Source organism: Diospyros lotus, chromosome 1 (genome assembly GCF_014633365.1).
Source record: "Diospyros lotus cultivar Yz01 chromosome 1, ASM1463336v1, whole genome shotgun sequence".
Taxonomy (NCBI): Eukaryota; Viridiplantae; Streptophyta; class Magnoliopsida; order Ericales; family Ebenaceae; genus Diospyros; species Diospyros lotus.
The window spans coordinates 45,752,021-45,770,933 of record NC_068338.1 but is presented as its reverse complement, the minus strand read 5'-3'; the positions used below and the strand labels follow the sequence as shown (position 1 = coordinate 45,770,933).

The 18,913-nt window shown below is 35.3% G+C and overlaps 2 protein-coding genes across 3 annotated transcripts; both read right to left on the bottom strand.

Moving 5' to 3' along the window:
* Nucleotides 1-116: 116 nt before the first annotated feature.
* Nucleotides 117-7,942, bottom strand: LOC127788653 (spermine synthase). The gene is given in 12 exon segments (XM_052317247.1): nt 117-285; nt 288-342; nt 1,927-2,056; nt 2,343-2,538; nt 3,348-3,419; nt 3,538-3,610; nt 3,696-3,800; nt 4,556-4,678; nt 4,822-4,898; nt 6,066-6,110; nt 6,266-6,492; nt 7,696-7,942. Coding segments are annotated over 11 exon segments (1,116 nt in total). The 5' UTR covers nt 6,462-6,492; nt 7,696-7,942; the 3' UTR covers nt 117-241.
* Nucleotides 7,943-11,864: 3,922 nt separating this feature from the next.
* Nucleotides 11,865-17,766, bottom strand: LOC127790886 (protein phosphatase 2C 51-like). 2 transcript variants are annotated; one of them, XM_052320621.1, is made up of 3 exons: nt 16,755-17,766; nt 14,126-14,231; nt 11,865-12,095 (listed from the first exon to the last, which is right to left on the bottom strand). In XM_052320621.1, the coding sequence occupies exons 1-3, from the start codon at nt 17,748-17,750 to the stop codon at nt 12,028-12,030; spliced, it is 1,170 nt and encodes a 389-aa protein (XP_052176581.1). In that variant the 5' UTR covers nt 17,751-17,766; the 3' UTR covers nt 11,865-12,027. The 2 variants fall into 2 exon arrangements, with proteins under 2 accessions (XP_052176581.1, XP_052176576.1); XM_052320616.1 differs by lacking the exon at nt 11,865-12,095 and adding an exon at nt 12,437-12,944.
* Nucleotides 17,767-18,913: the final 1,147 nt, after the last annotated feature.

The window sequence follows — 18,913 nt, the reverse complement described above, 5'->3', positions numbered from 1 at the left end:
AAACACTCTCAATCTCAATCTACTGAATATAGGGTCACCTAGACTAGTGGATAAATGAGCTGCCACCAAGGCGAGCTTTCAGTTTCAGCAAATACAAACAAGACCATATTGAACTCTAGCGAAATATAATGGCTGCATTAATGCTTGCTACACAGTAAGTTATTTACTAATCAACAGTCACCTCCACTCTAGCGTGGGGGTGCATCCATTTTAGAAGAAAAACAAATAGGGCAGCTAAATTTCACTGCAAACCACGAAGCCGCTTAGCTGGGGATGGAGAATTCGGAGAAGAGAGACCTCCCTCTTGACAAATGATGGCAAGGAAAAAGCAGCTCTGTGAATCTGTCCAAAATAGAGTAAAAAATCAGTCACAGAATGTTGATTGATCTGTGCTAACCAAATGGACCAAGACTCATAATCTAATATTTTTGGGGTTTAGGTGTTACCTTATGACAAAATAAACCATTATCGTTGACATACCAGAGGCGTTTCAGTTTGCAATAGACGTCAGGGCACTGTTGAGCCCAATATAAATTACACAAGCAAGTTACACTCAGCACCCCTGAGGTAAAACTTAAAATGACCATCTCGCCCATCCTTTTTCAAACTCTCTCCCTCTCTTTCTCTATATCTACTTTAAAAAAAAGGAATAAAAAAAATCAGCTGTGGCTGGCAACAATCACCAGCCACCACCAGCGTCCAAAAACTAAACCCCAGCGATCTGGTCACCACCAGCGTTTTTTTGGGGAATTTCTCAAAATTTAGGGATTGTTTAAAAACAGGAGACAAAATGTTAACAGCTTTTTTAAAACTAAAGAATAAGGATTGTAATTTCTGAAAATGGAGGTGGGGTGGTACTTGGAATTATGTCTTACCTCAGGGTATTTAGTGTGTCAGGCAAATTATGAATGAGCTTTTCTTTTTTTTTTTTTAGATTATACCTTATCACTGGCGCCCCTTGATGCCCCACTCTGAGGGGGGAGGTAAATCAAGACCTGACAGCCCCTTAGTTTCGACCCCGGGATCAATGCAAACCTGATGACAACACCCTTGAGAATCGCAGAAACCACTAGGCTGAACCCTGGGGGCTACAAATGAGCTTTTCTTAAAGTAGCTTCTACTTGTCTAAATTCAAACTAATGGGCCAACAAGTATCAGGTAAACTACAAACGAGCTTTTTTTAATGTAACTTTTACTTGTCTAATTCAAACTAATAGGCCAATAAATATCAGGCAAACTAAAACCAAGCTTTTTTTAATGCAACTTTTACTTGTCTAAATTGAAACTAATTGGCCAATAACATCAACAGGCAAGAATATCGGGGTTACTGGTGCTCCCCTTCACCAACCAAAGATAAATAATAAGGTTATGTTTGGGTTGAGGGGATGGAGGGGGAAGGAAAGGGAAGAAAGGGGAAAGGTACTATTCGGAAAAATGTTTGCATTCTAAAATATTTAAATCAAAAGATAAAATACGGTATGTTAAAAAGTGCCAAACAATAAAAAATTCACGAGTATGGGGAGAAGACCCCAGGTAACTTGAAGACTTCTGCGCAGGACAGTTTAAAATCATTCAGACTCGAAAGGGCTGAGCACTTATAAGCAATACACAGCCTATCCTACTCTTTTAGTGTCAAAACAACCAAATAGTTAAACAAAGAATATTTGCTCAGATTTTCCACTCACAAAACATAACTGATTAACAGAAACAAAAATACTAATAGATAACACAACAAAAAAAATACAAAAGTAAAAAAATAAGAAAGATAAAAAAAAATGAGGCAAAATATACAGATGGTGACTATTGGTCCAACCGATTTTTACTTCAACCATGGAAATTTATTTAGAAAAAAAGTAAGATTCGTCTAAGCAAAAGAGTAGGAGAGAACTTCTAGCTGTAGAAATTTAAGTGAGACGAGGGAATTACCTCAGAGTTGTAAAACCTCAATTCTCTTTGATGCATGAGTGCTCCCTCTATTTTCTCAATAGGATTGATAGGATGAAGAAAGTCCACAGGTGGACCCTCTGTTGAGCATATCAAAAATCCAATCACGCCACTGTATCCACAATGTGAAAAACCATTTCATTATCAGAATGAACTAAAAGCATTAACCAACTTCGATGGCCAAAACTACAATTTTTTTCGTAACTGCACAAGATGATAACTGCTGGAAAAAACAAAACCACTGAATAAATGAGTTGTTAACAATGGTGAAGCTGCCGGAGCTCTATAAAGGAAAATAGACAAACGGCTCCATACAACTGTAAGAACCAAACTAGGAGCTTCAAAGAATCAATTGAAGAAAAACCACACAAGGCATGCGAAGTTAATGTATGGTGTACCTTGGATATGTAGGAACACTTGCCCATGCATAGTGAACAGAACCCTTAAAAGTTTCCCGGCAAATAGAAATCATATCTTGAATGAGATGAGTGTGAAGCCACATACTTTCTGCCATATTGCAAACAACACCTCCAGGCCTCAGTGCTTTTGCAATCATCTCAAAAAATGGCCTCTCCACAAGTTCCTGGGCAGGACCTAAATCAAGAAAAATAAGCTCCACAAATAAAATTGATCTAATTCATTAAATGCCTTGAGATATCATAAGCATCTCAAGTAGGAATGCCCATACAATAGGATTTGCATGGCATCCAGATTAATATAAGAGGAACATATATCAATAATCATATGTTAAAACCTAAATACAAAGTAAGAAAGAAAAAACCTATGGCGATTTCCCATTTTATGCATCCATGTATACCAGAAAAATCAACAAAAAAATCTATGTTTTCAGATAAGGGGTCAAGGAAGCGTGAGGACCCAAGGGTGGGGAAGGAAGAAAATAAAAATGAAATAAACAATGTGAAAACATCCTTTATTGCTTTATTATTTTCCTTTTTTTTCCAAGTTCTCAAAATATTTGAAAACAAAAACAAGCAATCAAATGCCATTTTTCTGTTTTTGCTATTAAAATAATGAAAATAAAAAAAACAAAAGAAAGAAAAACAAAAGGTCTACCAATTGGCCCTAAGGCAAGTGTCCATCAATTTTCTGTTGATATATACTATTAACCTTCACAAGTGTCCAAAAAGCTTCAAAAAAATGCTATCAGATCTATGCATTCACCAACTGGACAATTGAAGGTAACAATAATCTGACTTTCAGTAGATGCACAAGAAAGATCAAGAGCCCTTTCTAGGCTTCAGAAGATGAACATAAAAGAAATTCCCAAACCCACCCACCCATAAACCAAGAAAGAAGGAAACCAAGAGGAAAATGTAGAAGTTAAAAACAAAGTAAAAGAAAGAAGGGAAGGGAAAACAGATATTAAAGTGATGCAAACATACCAACAGGATCTGATGAATCAACAATAACTGCATCATACTTTCCTTCAGGTGCACATCGTAGAAAATCAACAGCTATCATAATCATGAAATAACAATTAGGAGGGAAGTATAGAAATGCACTAAGGTACATTATTAAATTCACATTTTTAACTCAACTGCAGACCAGAAATTAGAACAGATGTCCACATACCATCACCAATATGAAGCCGAACTCGAGGATCCTCAAAGCCAATGGATAACTCTGGGAAAAACTTTTTGCTAACCTACAAGAAAAGTTCAGCAAGGAACTTGTCAAACAAGTAGAAAAGAAAACAGAATTCGATGAATGGGTGCTTCGTTTCCACTCACATCTACAACCATTTTATCAATCTCACAAATATCAATGATCTCAACTGAACTGTGGCGACAAATCTCCCTAAGAACTCCACCGTCACCACCACCTACAACCAGAACCTGCAGCAAACAAATTAATAAAAAGGCCTTACATGTTACTCTTGCTAAAAGAAGAAATAACAGCTTGCAAGATCATGAAAAATGGAACAGGTAACCAGCTCTACCAACAATGTTGTACGAAATAAAATTTGTACAAGGCTCAAGCAATTGGATACCATATCAGAAGTACTACTATTCCCTGAAGCTCCCTTGGAAGATCACATAAGAGCATATGGCAAGAAATAGTATTTCACTTTTAAATCACAACACACAAGTCTTAATTCTAGTAGAGGTGAGGTAGCTGCATGAATTCTATATCCCCAGCCATCTCTATCAATGGCAAGATAATGCTAATCAAAACCAACCCATTTACCCAGAAATAACAGCACAATTAGATTTCAGCTCCATATGCATCCAGCTACAACCACAAGAAATTCCAGGAATTTTGTTCATATTCCCTGAATGATTCTTGAACCTCCTAATACTAATAGATACAAAACTCAAAAATAGTAGTGCAAGTTTTTGAAACAAATAGAGAAAAGTTTAGTTGGAAATGCAACTATGGATAGAATTCAAACATACATGTAAGCAATTACAGTTCACCCATAAAAGTGAAACGTAATATGCAACATTGCATTTTTAAGATGCCACTGCACTTATTTGCATTATTTAATTTCAGGAATCCAACCATGGTTATCTATGAACTGAAATTAACTTTGAAGGAATATAAAACAATAAACCCATTATTATCTAAAGTAGCAGTTTATAGAAATTACAGTTTTTGGAGATTGTATTGAACAAAGTGGGAGATGAGTTATCATCTCCTGATAGGCGCATTCATCTTTCTCAGTCAACTGAACAATACCATCAAGTACAAGCACTTTCCCATTTGTTGAGGACTGCAAGTAGAAGGAAAAGAATCAGGAAACTTACAAGAAGCAAAAATATAAAAAAAAAAAGAATCAGGAAACTCACACATGATACAATAAGCAGCAGAAAAACAGAAAGTAATCTCTAGTAATACGATATTTGAAGCATGTACCTCAAAAACCATGACCTCTTGGAACTCTGACTTCTCCTTGAACAGCATCTTTTCTACTTCCAGTGAATGTACTTCTCCTACAAGTTAATAATACAAATTACTTGGCCATATCCATAAAATCATGAAGTTAGGAAAAACACAGGACTATTATTGAACTTATTCCTTGTAGAAGGAGCATCCTATTAAAGCTCTTATTATCACATTTGGATGTGCGATAGGATCAGGCATAAGTGAAGTACTAGCAACGGAACAAGATCCCAATCTCAAACAATTTTCTATAATCTATATAGGAATCAAGATTGGACCGGGTGTGGGTAGGAATAAGGATAGAACATGTCAAAGTTAGTCCAACCCACAGTTTCTTCACATATTAGGTACTTTGGGAAAAACCAACTTTTCCAAGACATCATAGCATTGCAACTCCATGGAGTAAAAACTATGTTGATGTGAAAGGAACTTAGACTAGAGGGGTGGCACGTGCCATGCACATGCAAGTAAACGAATGGGTTATATATTTAAATTTTTAGTGAGAAGTTATGTATGCTTGGAAATTAAAAGAAGTTATTTATGTTTTAGCAGAGAAGTTATTTGTGAGTAGAAAGATAAAGGAAATTGAGAAGTTATGATGTTTTGTTGGACAGTTATTTGTGTCTGGGAAGTTATAAAAGTCTTTTGTAAGACAAAACATATATTGCGTTCATTATTATAATCTTAGATGCACCAATCAACATCCCAAATCCATGAAATTAAAAATATATACTAGAGGCTACAAGCCTTCCAAACATTACATACAGGCAGATTCAACTTCAACCAAGTCATCACTGTTGGATACACCACATTGTGTATCTAATACATATTTTAATGTATTGGACAATTCATCAACCATAAAAATGACAAATGCATTGCTTTGTATGACCAGTTTACGAATCCAATATGAATTAGATATGAATACTGAACACAATTTGCAATGTCTTCCCAGAACTAAAGTGACCAACACCTACAAACTCCTTTAGTTGCGTCTAAAAAACTGGATCAATTAAAGACTTCAAATTTGACAGGTTGATGAGTGTATTTCCAAAGGAAGAGATCACAAAAGTTAAATGAGATGTAGATTAATCACATTACGGATTTGAACTTTCTAGGATCCTAGAACTTGCATGAAGTGTTGGCTAGGCTGTCTTGCACTCCAAATCAAACTTAACTATATTAGGCTAGAGAGAGAGTGCAATGATGGTAAAAAATACCTGGCCACATTGGGCTATTAAAATAAACTCGCTTGCCACCTTTACCTGCAAAGAGCAACACAAAAAAAGGGGAGTCAACAAACCCCTGCATATTTTCCCAGCAAATCATAACCAGATAACAGAAGAGTGATGAGGAAAATAAGGACTTCTAGAAATTTAGAACAGTGCTTTAAAAACAGAAGCAAAGAAAAAATAATGACCGGAGCAGGACCCAACTTCTGAGAACCATCCCGGAACAACTGTTGAGTGGCATTTGGCATCAAACTCAGGGTCCAATGATCCATGTTTCAAGCAACAGGTTGGAATAAAAGCCTTATCGAAAGCATTCCCATTATCATTCGCCTTCACATCCATAGTCTTCTGGCATTCCGAACCTCTTCCTCCGCCGCCTTCCATATATAATTTTTTTCTTCTTCGGCTCCAGTCTCTGATCACCAAAATCTGGTCTAGTCAGCTAAATAGTTACCATAAAAATACTGCCAAAGACCCATAATGATGCAGATACACAGACAGACACATGTAGAAAAGAACGAAGAGAGGCAACATAGATATTCGAAAAAACAAAGATATCAGCTTGTGTCAATACTGCTATTGACAGGAGCGGGACAAATTTCTGGTTAAAATTTAGCACTAAACTCAACGGTTTTTAATTGTGCTTCTTATACAAACATGAAATGTAAAAATAATAACATAATTGTGGAGAAAAATTAAAACACGAGACAAAATAGTATGCTAATAATCCAAACTTCACACACACATGAAAAGAAGAATACCAGAAAAGACTGCGCAAGTTCAAGCCATACAACAACTTATAACTTATCACCTTAGCATTCATGAAGGGAAGAAAATATGGGTAAAAGAAAAAGGGCAAAGTTTAGGAAAGCATCTCCGAATTAGGAAAGCAAAACAAAGAAGAAAATGGCAATAACAAGAATATATTGTTTGTTAAAAAAAGGCATACATAATAAGTCTATTCACATATTTACTTAACCAATAACAAGAATCGTTATTTACTCGTCGTGCACATGAACTATTTCAAGGAATAAAATTAAATCTTCCATGATGGTGTAAAGAATAAAAGTTCACATACAACTTCCTGTTGCCTTCAAACAGGGAAGGAAAAAAAACAAATAAATAAAAAAAAATCTATTTACTTGGACTCGGCATAAATTGCAACGAGCTCTGCTCGATCACTTAGAAGCCGAACGGAAAGAAAGACATATACATATTAAAACAAAAGACTAAAAAACTTGATGTCCACTTGCTTTTAGTTTCACCAACGTTGAAAACTCCAACACTCGTTGCCTACATTTATCACAATTCACAAACAAAACCTGCACAGTCGTGCTACGTTTGATCGCTGACAAAACGAAAATCGGAAATATAACAAAATTTGCTTCCATTTTCTCAAAATGCCGTCGAAATTTCAAGCAGTCAAATCCTGATCGGTTAGCTTCATTGTCTGCTAAACACAAGAACAAAGGAATAAAGGAAGAACAGCTTTTCTTTAACCTTTTCCTTTTCTCGTTTTTCACAGCTTTCTCGGGAATCGAACAGAGCACTAGGGTTTATTATAAGGCAAAAAGAAGCGGAGCTGTGAGAGAGAGAGAGAGAGAGAGAGAGAACTTGCCTGAGGTAAATGGCTATGCGGTTGATGATAAATGCACGAATGCGAATATCTGCGTATATATAAGCGTTGAGAAAGGAAAGAGAGAGATGATTGAGTGGGCGGGAAAGAAGACTCGAAGAGAGAATCACTCAATCGCACGTTCAGCTTGGGGAGCGCTCACTCTCCGTGATTCTGTGCCGAGACAGAGCTTTGTGCGCGTTTGGATAAAAATGGCGCAACAAAAGCCTCTAGGTTATTCAATTATCCCACATTCCGCACGGGTTAGTGAAATGACTGGCATTGCCCTGAATGGTTGGAGCAGCTATGAGAAGGGGCTTTCCGGTGGGGGGCGGTTGGGGTGGACAGAAAGGGAAATTTGTAGGAGGCTAATTGATGACGAGACGAGACGAGACGGAGACGCATCGCCGATGTGGCTTTTCGTTACCCCTTTTTCTTTTATCTATTTCCTTTTTTTTTGTAAATTATTTGGTGGTTTAAAGATTTATTTTTTACTAATTAAAATAATATTTATGTTTTACCAAAAGATATTCCGGTCTCTGTATCTCTGGTTAAATAATGTTGGAATATTTTATTTTAGATATATAAATATTTTAATATTTGTTTCTATTTTAATAAATATTTATCTATTTTAAAAACATGAATTTAAAGGTAAAACGAGCTAAGCTTATTTCATTGTAATTGACATATCTCATCTCACGCCCGCATGCTGCGCCAAAAATCAACCTTTCCAATTCATTACTCATTATTAGCATATAAACTTTTCAAATCTTTTATGATTTTGTAATTATTTCAAGTAAATTGCATTCCTATAATTCCAAAAATAAAAAACCTAATTAAAGGGAGGAAGATCTTCTAAAAGCAGCAATTAGAAACAATTTTTTTATTTTACCCATAGCATTATCATCGTGGGAATTTTGTACTAACGGCATGTTTGCTATTCTAATTAAATTGAAAAAAAATAATAATAATAATATAAAATAGTGATAGAATTAAATGATTTATCTTATATTTGAAAATACAAATTTAACTTAAAATTATACCATTCTCATATTTAATATATTAAGTGACGAATGAGGTACTACCACGGTATAATTGACAAAATATCAGTTTTGACTCTTTATTCAAATAAATTATAAGAGAGAGATGTGCGATGCATGCGATTAAGGATATATATATATTTATTATATTATATATAATAAAGTAGGAAAGTAGAGAATCAGAGCTCAATATAAGTCCTCGTAATATCAAGACCCAAGAGAAAGTGGCCGGAGATGAATCATCTATCATCATCATCATGATGCGTGGTCCATGGAATTGTCCTCGTGGCCCGTACGTGGTGGTGGGGGTGTCCAAAACTAAAGCTTGCTTTCTAAATCCTCAACCGACGGTTCACAAGCTGCTGGCAGATTTGTACTTAATTCACACGAGTTTAATGCTTCACAGGCGTGACAGTGAGAGGCTTGAGGAGGCTCCCACCAATCGCAAAGGCATTCTGATTATTAATCTGGATAAGACTGCTCCTGCTTTCTTACATGTTATGAGGATTAGAATAGTTAGTTATTAATGTTTGAAGATAATTTTAAAATTCAATTTTTTTTTACTTTTAAATTATAATATCTTTTTTTTACATATGTTTTATCTCTAGAAAAATTATATATATAAAGAAGATTTTTTTTTTTTGTTATAAACAAAAGGGAGTTAAGATAATAACAACTGTTTTATTACAATTATTATTGTCGTTTTGTGTCCTGAAAGATAAAAATAAAATTTAAAAATAATGAATATATAAATGTATAATAGGTAAAATAAAATAAAATAAATGATCTAAAACAAACTTAAATACAATAAGAACATATTTGTTATTTAAAAATATTGAATACTCCACATCCTCCTAACTTTATTTTTAGTTAAAAGACAATAAGGAGAATGATACGGATGTAAACTTAGAGCTATTAATGGGTTGACACGTAGATGAAAGTTTGACAATTTGTGATAACAAATTTTGATTTTTAATTAGCTTAGTCTATAATTTTAAGTTAGGCTAAGTTTATATAAGATTTTCTTTGTACAAAAGCATCTTACCCAGTACTTGAGATTTTGGAGTCCTAAGTTGAAATATAAAAATGGGTCCGAATCACATTAAAATTTTATTTTTATAATAAAATATAAAAAAATAAACAAAATTTCATTTAAACACAAGAACAAAAAGTGATTTACAAATATTCATATAGACACAGGGACAAAAAATAAACAAATATTCATTTAGACACAGAGGAGAGAGAGTTTATTCTGCAAATTTTAGATTGGGAGAGTGATTTATATAGGGGCAAAATCGTCATTTAAATACAGGTACAAAATAGTTATTTTCTCTTAATTTTATGGGCCCCTTAAATTAACATAGTTTATAGGCCTTGAGATAATGGACTCTTAAATTACACTATAGGTCCGGCCGATCTTACCGTTCCAATGATCATTACTTGAAGAATGTTACTAATATACAAAAAGTTGAATACTATGTAGTTGAAGGATGTTACTAATATACAAAAAGTTGACTACTATGTAGGCTTAATTATATGTTGGGACATTTAAAAAAAGTTAAAATTTGTTCAATGGACAAGTCACTCACTTATAAGCGTCCACTTGAAAAGAGACTAAGTTTAGAATATTTTAAGATTGAGATAATCATTCAAGTTATTAATAATGTTAGATAATATAAAAGATTAATAGCATCAAATAAGGTAACATATCAATCATGCCCAATAAGATAAGTGTCATCTCAATCCTTATTATCTCTATTTTTTAATTTCTTTAAGCATTAAAACACTATATGTACCATAAAACCAATGTCTCTGCAAAGTATGAATATGGTTAAACCATTGGTTCACTTGCACACTATCATTTCAAACATATTTTTTCTAATTTGAGTATAGAGAGCCTTTTAAAACACTTTTTAATGGTAATTTCAAGTTACAATTGACAAATAATGATTTTCAACCATCATCTAAATAACTATTTATCCAGATTAACCTAAATTAATTATAAGTTATTTTTAGGCACCATCAAAGAAAATACTCAGTCCCATAATCTTTTATTTGGTGAAGGTTCTATGCTGCTTTTTTTTTTTTTTTCATTTTTTAAATAAAAACTTTTGGGTTATTTCAAGATTATTATTTATTATCAAACTAATTGCATTCTTTGAGTTTTTGCTTTTTAAAAAAAAAATTGAAAAACAAATTTCAATAATAAGAATCGTTTAACACTTTTTGAAACCTCATACTCCTTTTGGTAGACAAAAAAGGAAAATAAAATTCAAGTAAATTAATGTATTATTTTCAAAATCAGTCAAGAGTCAAACATGCTGGTCATTTTAAAAGTTTGAGAAAATTCCTATTATTATTATTATTAATTTTTGCATTCCTAAAAACTAAATGAGATTTCAAGTATCCCTGCGAGGATTACTGAGTAGCTAAACAACTGCAAGGTTCTCTCAACCCTGTTTCAGAGCTGAGAAAAAAGGGAGCAACAAAAGAGATGGATTGGAGCGAGGGGAACTTGGCGTGTGAAAAGTGAGAACACGGCGAGTTGGTAACTCCCCAAAGGGGAGGTTATGGAGAATGGTAAAATGCTAGAGAAAGAAACGGAAGGGAAGAGGAACGGTTTCACGTGAAGAGCATCATCCTGAGGCATCTTGTACTCGCGAGATTGAATGGATGGTGAGCTGTGCGGAGTGAGTGTGCCTGCCTGCCTCCCAGCCATTTCACCGAAGCAGAGAGGAAATTATGATGCTTTGTGTTTGAGCCGTGCGCCTTTTCATGGAAACACGTTATTACATTGCCTTTTCTCTACTTTAACTTTTTCCATTAAGGCAAGGCATCTACGTAACTCTCATAAATTTGTCATAAAGCTCACACATTACTTACTATAAAAACTAAAATCCCCGCTTTCAAAATTTATTCTTTTTCACTTGGAATAAGAAAAATTCCGTAACTTACAAAACGTAATTTCAGGAAATTGATGTTAAACCACTATAATTTTAAGAAATAATTAAATAGTATTTTAACTAGTTTCATAGATTGTTCATTGTTCATTGCTTAACATACAAAAATAGAAATTATATGAAGATGTTTGTATTCTTAAAATTTTCAGTATTTTAATACTGGAAATTAGAAGAACAGAACACAATCATGAAAGAACATACTGCCGAACTACACGATCCATCAGGAAGCAGCATCCGTAATAGAGAAAGAAGTGTGGCGTGTGCACTCCTGCAGGAACTCTTGATGGGATCCAAGCTTTCTGCTGCCCATGTGTCTGAACCTTAGCACTGAGTTGTCAAGACCGTGGAAAATGACAATTCCATGCCAATACTTGATATGGGAGCTCCAAAGGAAAAAGCTGACCTATAATTTCATACATATTTTTTACTTGTTTTTTGTTAATAATTTATGATCTTTTCTACGTGTACGATAAGTTTATAAGTGGCATGTCAAGAAAATAGCAACTCAATATTCTAATTGATAGCTAAAAATTAAAAAAAGAACATCTTATATGCCTATATAACAGTATATATCATATGCCTACGTGACAATACTATCTATTGAAACTATGTTTTATAGAATGTGTACCCTGCTTGTGTTACGCGTGACAGGTTGACATCAAAGTCTAACAAGTTAAAACACAAGAGTTGCACAACATAGGCCCAACAATATAGTTTGTTGCCCCGGTATAAGTGGCCACACTGTAATAAGTAATGCGGGTTTTCCAAACATAACCAGAGTCACCAACGTCCAAAACTGAGGAACCATCCTGTACATTCTCGAATTGATGAAATCAATCTCAGCATATGATTACAAGGTAAAATGGAGAAAACAAAGGGTACGTAGAGAGAAGCTACTCCATCTCGCCTTTATTTTGTGCCTCTACTTGTTTCTATTCATTTAAATTCACTACCACCACACTAATGTTATCTTCACTACCCCGGGCCAGTGCCATCTCGGCTAGTATGGCTGCTGCATCTGCAGCACGGCTGTCCTTCACAAACTTGCTCAATTTACTTCCATTTGCAATCACTAGGGAACTCCTCTTCATTTTGCCATATAGGCATTGCCTTACAACGTGGCACGCAACCTCATTTGAGACCACATCCCATAAGCCATCAGATGCTAGGATCAGGAACTCATCTCGGTTGGTTCTTTTGCTCACTGCCACATCTGGTTTGGGTATTACAAATGGTTTCAGGTAGTGATCCCCTGCATCCATGTTTTAGAACCTTGTAAGAAAGACAAATCACAATCGCTAGTACATGCTTCTAAGTACTGATGGAACCGTGTCCCAAACAATTGCTTTGCCTGTCCTCTATAAGCAACAGGGTATTTAGCCATTGGTGGTGGGTAAGATTTCACGATCTGTAACAGCTCAACAAGAATCAGAGGCAAGTATTTAGATGATTAATCTGCAAGATGCAACTACAACTCAAAGTTCATCCTAAAATCAGTAGAATCTTAATCTTCTCCTTGCTCAGTTCACCTACAGGTGCTTCTTGTGGTTGGATTCCCCGGTCTTCAGTCATATGCGGATGTATTAAATAATAGTGAAATGGAATATTAATTATCTCCTGTGGCCTTACAGATTTTCCAACAAGGCCACATGAAGTGATGCTCAAGATGAAAATATGTTCTTTTCCTTTTTTCGGAAAGGTAAACATATATACAAAAGAGAAGCCTACAAGGAGTTGCAAAAATGCCCTCAAACCTAGCAACAAAAGATCATAAATTTTTTTTACAGGGATCTCAACAGGGAAACACAAATAATCCCCGCTAGTCCATATGAAGACAGAAATGAGAACCAATTCTAAGATAGTTGTCAAAATCCTAAAGGGCATGTAATTGAAGGTTATGGACTTGTACGAGTACCACTCCTAGCTGTGTGTCTAAGAACCAAAATCATTTGATTCCTTGACTAGTGACATTAAGATCACTTCTCAAATGCTTGATTTTATTTTTTTTGATCAAACGGCATTTGTATGCTAAAGTTGTATACCAAACTCACAAACACACTTGACTGATGCATAGCCAGATCCTATTTGAATGTCAATGAATAATTAACAAAGAGCTCACACACAACATAGAAAGGACCTAACTCCTAGACCACGAAACTTAAGATGCAAACTTCCCAAAGAATCAGCTATAGTCACTATTTCCCAGCATATTTATATAATAAGCTGTTTAGAAACAAACTACTTACAAACTAAATATTTAATATACACAAATAAAAAAGAGATTAACCTTCAGAACAACTCTAGAACAACCAACTTCTTACAATTTCTCTACCAATGAACCTACCAGGAACCCATGCATGGTAGTAATCCTGTAGCAAAACTTGCATAGTTAAATGAATCAGTAACTATTTGTTACTATTAATCCATACATACCTATTGATCTTGAAGTAGCAAGAACTCCTAAGACTCGATGCCCATTCCAGTTTATAACCCTTCCACCAGCACCTTCAATTCTCTCTAACTCATCAGGTCTGTCAGGCTGTGCACAAAAATGGGAACAACAAATGATCCAAAATTATATATGTGGACATCAAATGAGAAAGCATTAAAAAGTAAAGAATCAGAGCCCATCCATGCGGACCACATCAATACATTATATAATTCAAAAGGTCAAAGGGCGTGGAGTTGCTCATGTAACAAAGTCATGCTGAGATGGCCCAGTATACAAACAGGAGGTTAGCAAATGGCAGCAAGAGTCAACAACCAAGTCAATTTGGATTTCCTAGTTCAAACAAATTAATAAGAGAGGAAACACCATGATTCCATGATAGTTCCCATTTTTTCACTAGGACATCATCTCTGGATCTATACTTCAAAACTGTATTGTATTACTTTAGACAACTTGCCAACACATCTCGAACACTCACCAAAATAATCCAAGTAGAAGTTTACATTACTTCACACATGGTCTGCCTGAAACGAGCAATTCTAATATAAGATGGGAAGGGTAATGTCACTATTCACAGCATTATTATCACAATGAACACTTCAACCTTCATCATTATTATATGATGAAATAACATAAAAACCAAGTCGCATATTTGTTTATGTATTTACTAAAATTATATGAATGCTGTGTCCTAATTTTCAATCTCCTAGGATTTCTTAAGAACATTCCCTTATTGAGTGAATGAATAATCTAGGTTTGTAACTTGAACTCCTTAAAGAGAATTTCTTTCAGCAAGATTCAGAGTTGAAGCCACAGCTTGACTAGTTATGTCCAATGTCCATGAATGAATTCTTCAAAACAGTTAAAAAATTAAAAAGAAATTGGTAGAAAGGTGCAAAAAAAGACTGTTGAACATAATAAAGAAAGGAGCAAAACAGAAGAGGAATTCACTGCCTTAAAACTTGAGCTCAGAAGAGAAGGCTCAGAATATTAGTTCAGATCCTAAAATTCATATTATATAATGCTTCATTAGACCACTGTAAATGTCCTGAAGAATCACTGGATTTCGCAGTGAGATGCAGTAACTTGGAATGAGATTTAAGCATTTGTGGTGAGAAATACAGAGACTTGTAAATATAACTTGCTAAAATGCATTATGGTGTTTGGTACTTCATAAACCTGTTGCTGCTATAAAAACTCCAAATATTTGTCTTGTTTTAGTGGTATAAGCAAGTTGCTGAAGTCCTCTACCTATGACTTTTATAATGTGACACAAGCCTGAGTTTAACACATGGTAAGCCATCAAAATTATGCATACTTCATCAAACTTGTCAATATACAGAGCAAGAAACAGGAAGTCTCCTGTAATTAGTTAAGTATTCTGTAATACTGCTATGTCCCAATGGTGCAGGTCTTTGTAGAAAGCCCGGACACATGAAATGTGTTTCGAAACTTCATTTTCTTTTGGCAGACAGGAAAGAAGAATTTGTTGCATATCACAGGAATTTCAGAAATTCATAGAAAAATGGATCGTTTTGGCCGCATGACTGCAATGCGCATATAAGCAATTAAGGGAAAATGAAATAGAAGATATTTAAACATTTACTGGTACAACATAGTACACTAGTGCATACTCTACCTATTGATATCTCACCTATTTGCATTATATAGACTCACACTTGCTCTTGCTTGATTTTGGTTTTCTACCATAAAATGGGAACTTCAGCAATGAAGTTAAAATACCACCCTTCCGAAATTTGAGGAAGAAAAAATATTCCTGTTGGCTATGTTACCTTGTTATAATTTTTGTTGCCGTCTTTTATTTTTGTTTTGTATTCTTTAGAATTCATGACATAAGATCTGAGAGTTTTAACGCTAATTGTCAGTTACTTCAATCCTCCTCTTCTATCCAAAGGTCAAAAGGAGCGCGAGTATATAGAATATATTCATCTTTAGATGTGCAGAGGGGGATTGCTCCAATTAAAAAGCCAACCCTTGGATTGTTGTCGTTTTGTTTGTTTGGAAACCAAAAGCAACGGGAAGCCATCTTTTGTAGTACACTTTTAGTTTTGGTAAAAAAGAAAAAAAGCCCTTCTAATTCAAAGAAAAAAACTTTTTTATTTTTATTTTTATTGTCACCCAGACTTGTTTGCTCAAGCATCTCATTCATCAAATTCAATGCCTCGTGATTTTACTTTCTACTTTTCTCTCTCTCTTCCGCAAGTTTCAAACATAGCATAAAATCGTGATAAAAAAGTGGAACATCTTGTGTGCAAGTGCCATTTTTTAAAACTGAATCTGCCACAAATTTCTCTTTTTTCCTTATTCATTTCAGGCGATGACAAAGAATGAGGTTTTTGAATATGATGAGTGCCAGGAAAATTTCTCTCACTTCAGATTCAGGTTTTGCAAGCACAATTTCAGCTTGTTTTCAGATACTTCTTGAATAATCCTCCAAACATAATAAATAAGAAAGAAAAAAAAAAAACAAAGCCACAAAAAGTAATGATTTATGAATAAAGGGTAATTTACAGTGTGATATAATTACAGCACGAAGTCAATAAAAGATGGAAGTTTTAATAGACATTTGCCATCCAAAATATAACAAATTACCTTATGATCATTAGACATGGACACGGCGACGCCTTCTCGGGATAGAACAGCTCTTGAGTCGCCGCAATTGGCAACTACCACCACCTCCGCTCCTACCACCGCCACCACCGCCGTGGAACCTATCGTTTCCGACAAGGCCGTACTGCCCTTCCTATTATCATTGACTTCCTCATCCATCTTCTCAAAACACGCCACCATCACCTTCTCCCAATCCACTAACGACGTCGATTCGAATGTTCCTATCTCCTCAATCTCCTCCTTCAGTAGCCGGTGCAACCGGTCGCGGCAGGCTTGCGCCACACGCGAGCCTCCGTGACCGTCGTACACGCCAAAGAAGTCATACACTCTTGAATGACTGGCAAGAAACCCTGGCTCCACTCTCACAGCGTCCTCCATTTCACTTCTCCGCCCGATCATCGATACCGATCCGTGCGGTAAGCACGTGATACTCCGCCAACTCTTCATCGCTTCAATCCGAGGAAAAACGACGTCGGTCTCCGACGATGACGAGTACGACAAAGACAGCTCTGAAACTCGCTTCTCCGCACTGTTCTTGCTTTCAGAGAGGTCGGAATCTCTCTTTCTGCTCTCAGATTCCGTATTCTTGGAGTACTTCTCACTGGATATAACTTTGCCGCCACCGCCGGCGACCTGACTCGAAAGCTCTAGCCGCCGGATCTCCAACCTTTTCCGGCGAGCCTGCGCTCGTCTCACGCTGTACCGACACATCACGCCGGAACGAGACAGCGCTATTCCACGCAAAGCGCCGACAGCCGCGGACGGCGGATCACGCCTCAGGCCGGTCGTCATGAGATAGAAAAGTGGAAGAAGCGCAATACCAATACCATATGATGATCTGGGGAATGCGATGAGCGATGATGATTCAAATAAAATTGCAGAAGAAGGGAGGGCCGGCATGAAAATGGAAAAGGCCTTTAAGGTGGGCCGGATCCAGTGGATGTATGCCACGTGGGAGGGGCGCACGGGAAACCGCATCGTGAGATGGATCTTCGCCGGGAGACGTGTGCGGCTGGAATTGGTGGGGCGGAAACGTGGCGCTCGGATCTTGGGTTAAGTGATTTGGTTTGGCGGGAAAGTGGGCCCCGGTGCACCTAGAAGCGGTTACGTGGCTGCTTGACATTGAGAGAGGGGATCTTTTGCTTTTGGCGTACCAAAATGTTTGACCCGTCCGGTGAAGCGTGGGGGACCCGGAAGACACCTGTCGGGTTTAACAGTATCGAACGCCGGATTTAGACCTCGTACCATGCGCTAGGGAAAAAATATACTAATATACCGAATATGAGTGTTGGGAGAATTGGATCGAGAAACAAGTCAGCGGAGAGAAATTCACTGTTTAATAATTAATAGCAGCAATGAGGTTCAATTGATTTTTTTTTAATAAAGTAGAATAAAAATATTTAATATAAAATTTTTAAAAATAAAATTTATTACATAATAATTAATACATTTAGAAGTGCATAAGTAATATTAATTATTTTACACTTAAAATAATTTTATAATAATATTAATATAAACTTATGAAGAGAGTAGACTAAAATACATGATTAAATATTTAAATTAAGAATAAAAAGCAAAAAGTTAATAATATAAATTAACTCATTTTAAATGTTTCAAATTATTATTATATTTTTAATACATAAAATAAAAGATAAAATTAAAATTAAAAAATTTTGATCTACTCAAAAAAACTCGGATCGATTCATTAGTTTAAACATGATTCTCGTAAAAAAATTAATCATTTTTTCAATAAATAATTTTTTACCATAAATTAAACCAATTTCTTGGCGGTTCTCAATTCAACTGGTCTGATCTACAATTTGATTCGATTCTCAAAATGCTATTGATTATTCTTGAACTTTAATTTACTTGGTTTTTTTTAATATCTTTACACTGTATTTGGAATAAATGAGAATGAATTTGAATTGTGACATGTATTCATAAAATAATTTTATATAGAATTCTTTTAAATGAATTCTTATATTTAGTATTATATAATCTATTTTATTAAGTAGAGAAGCACTAGATTTAGAATGGAAAAGATTAGATATCGAAAACATTTTGAATATTTGTCATTTTTTACAAATTTATTTGATTTTTTTTGAAAAAATCCTCATATAACTTCTTATCTGACTTTTTAC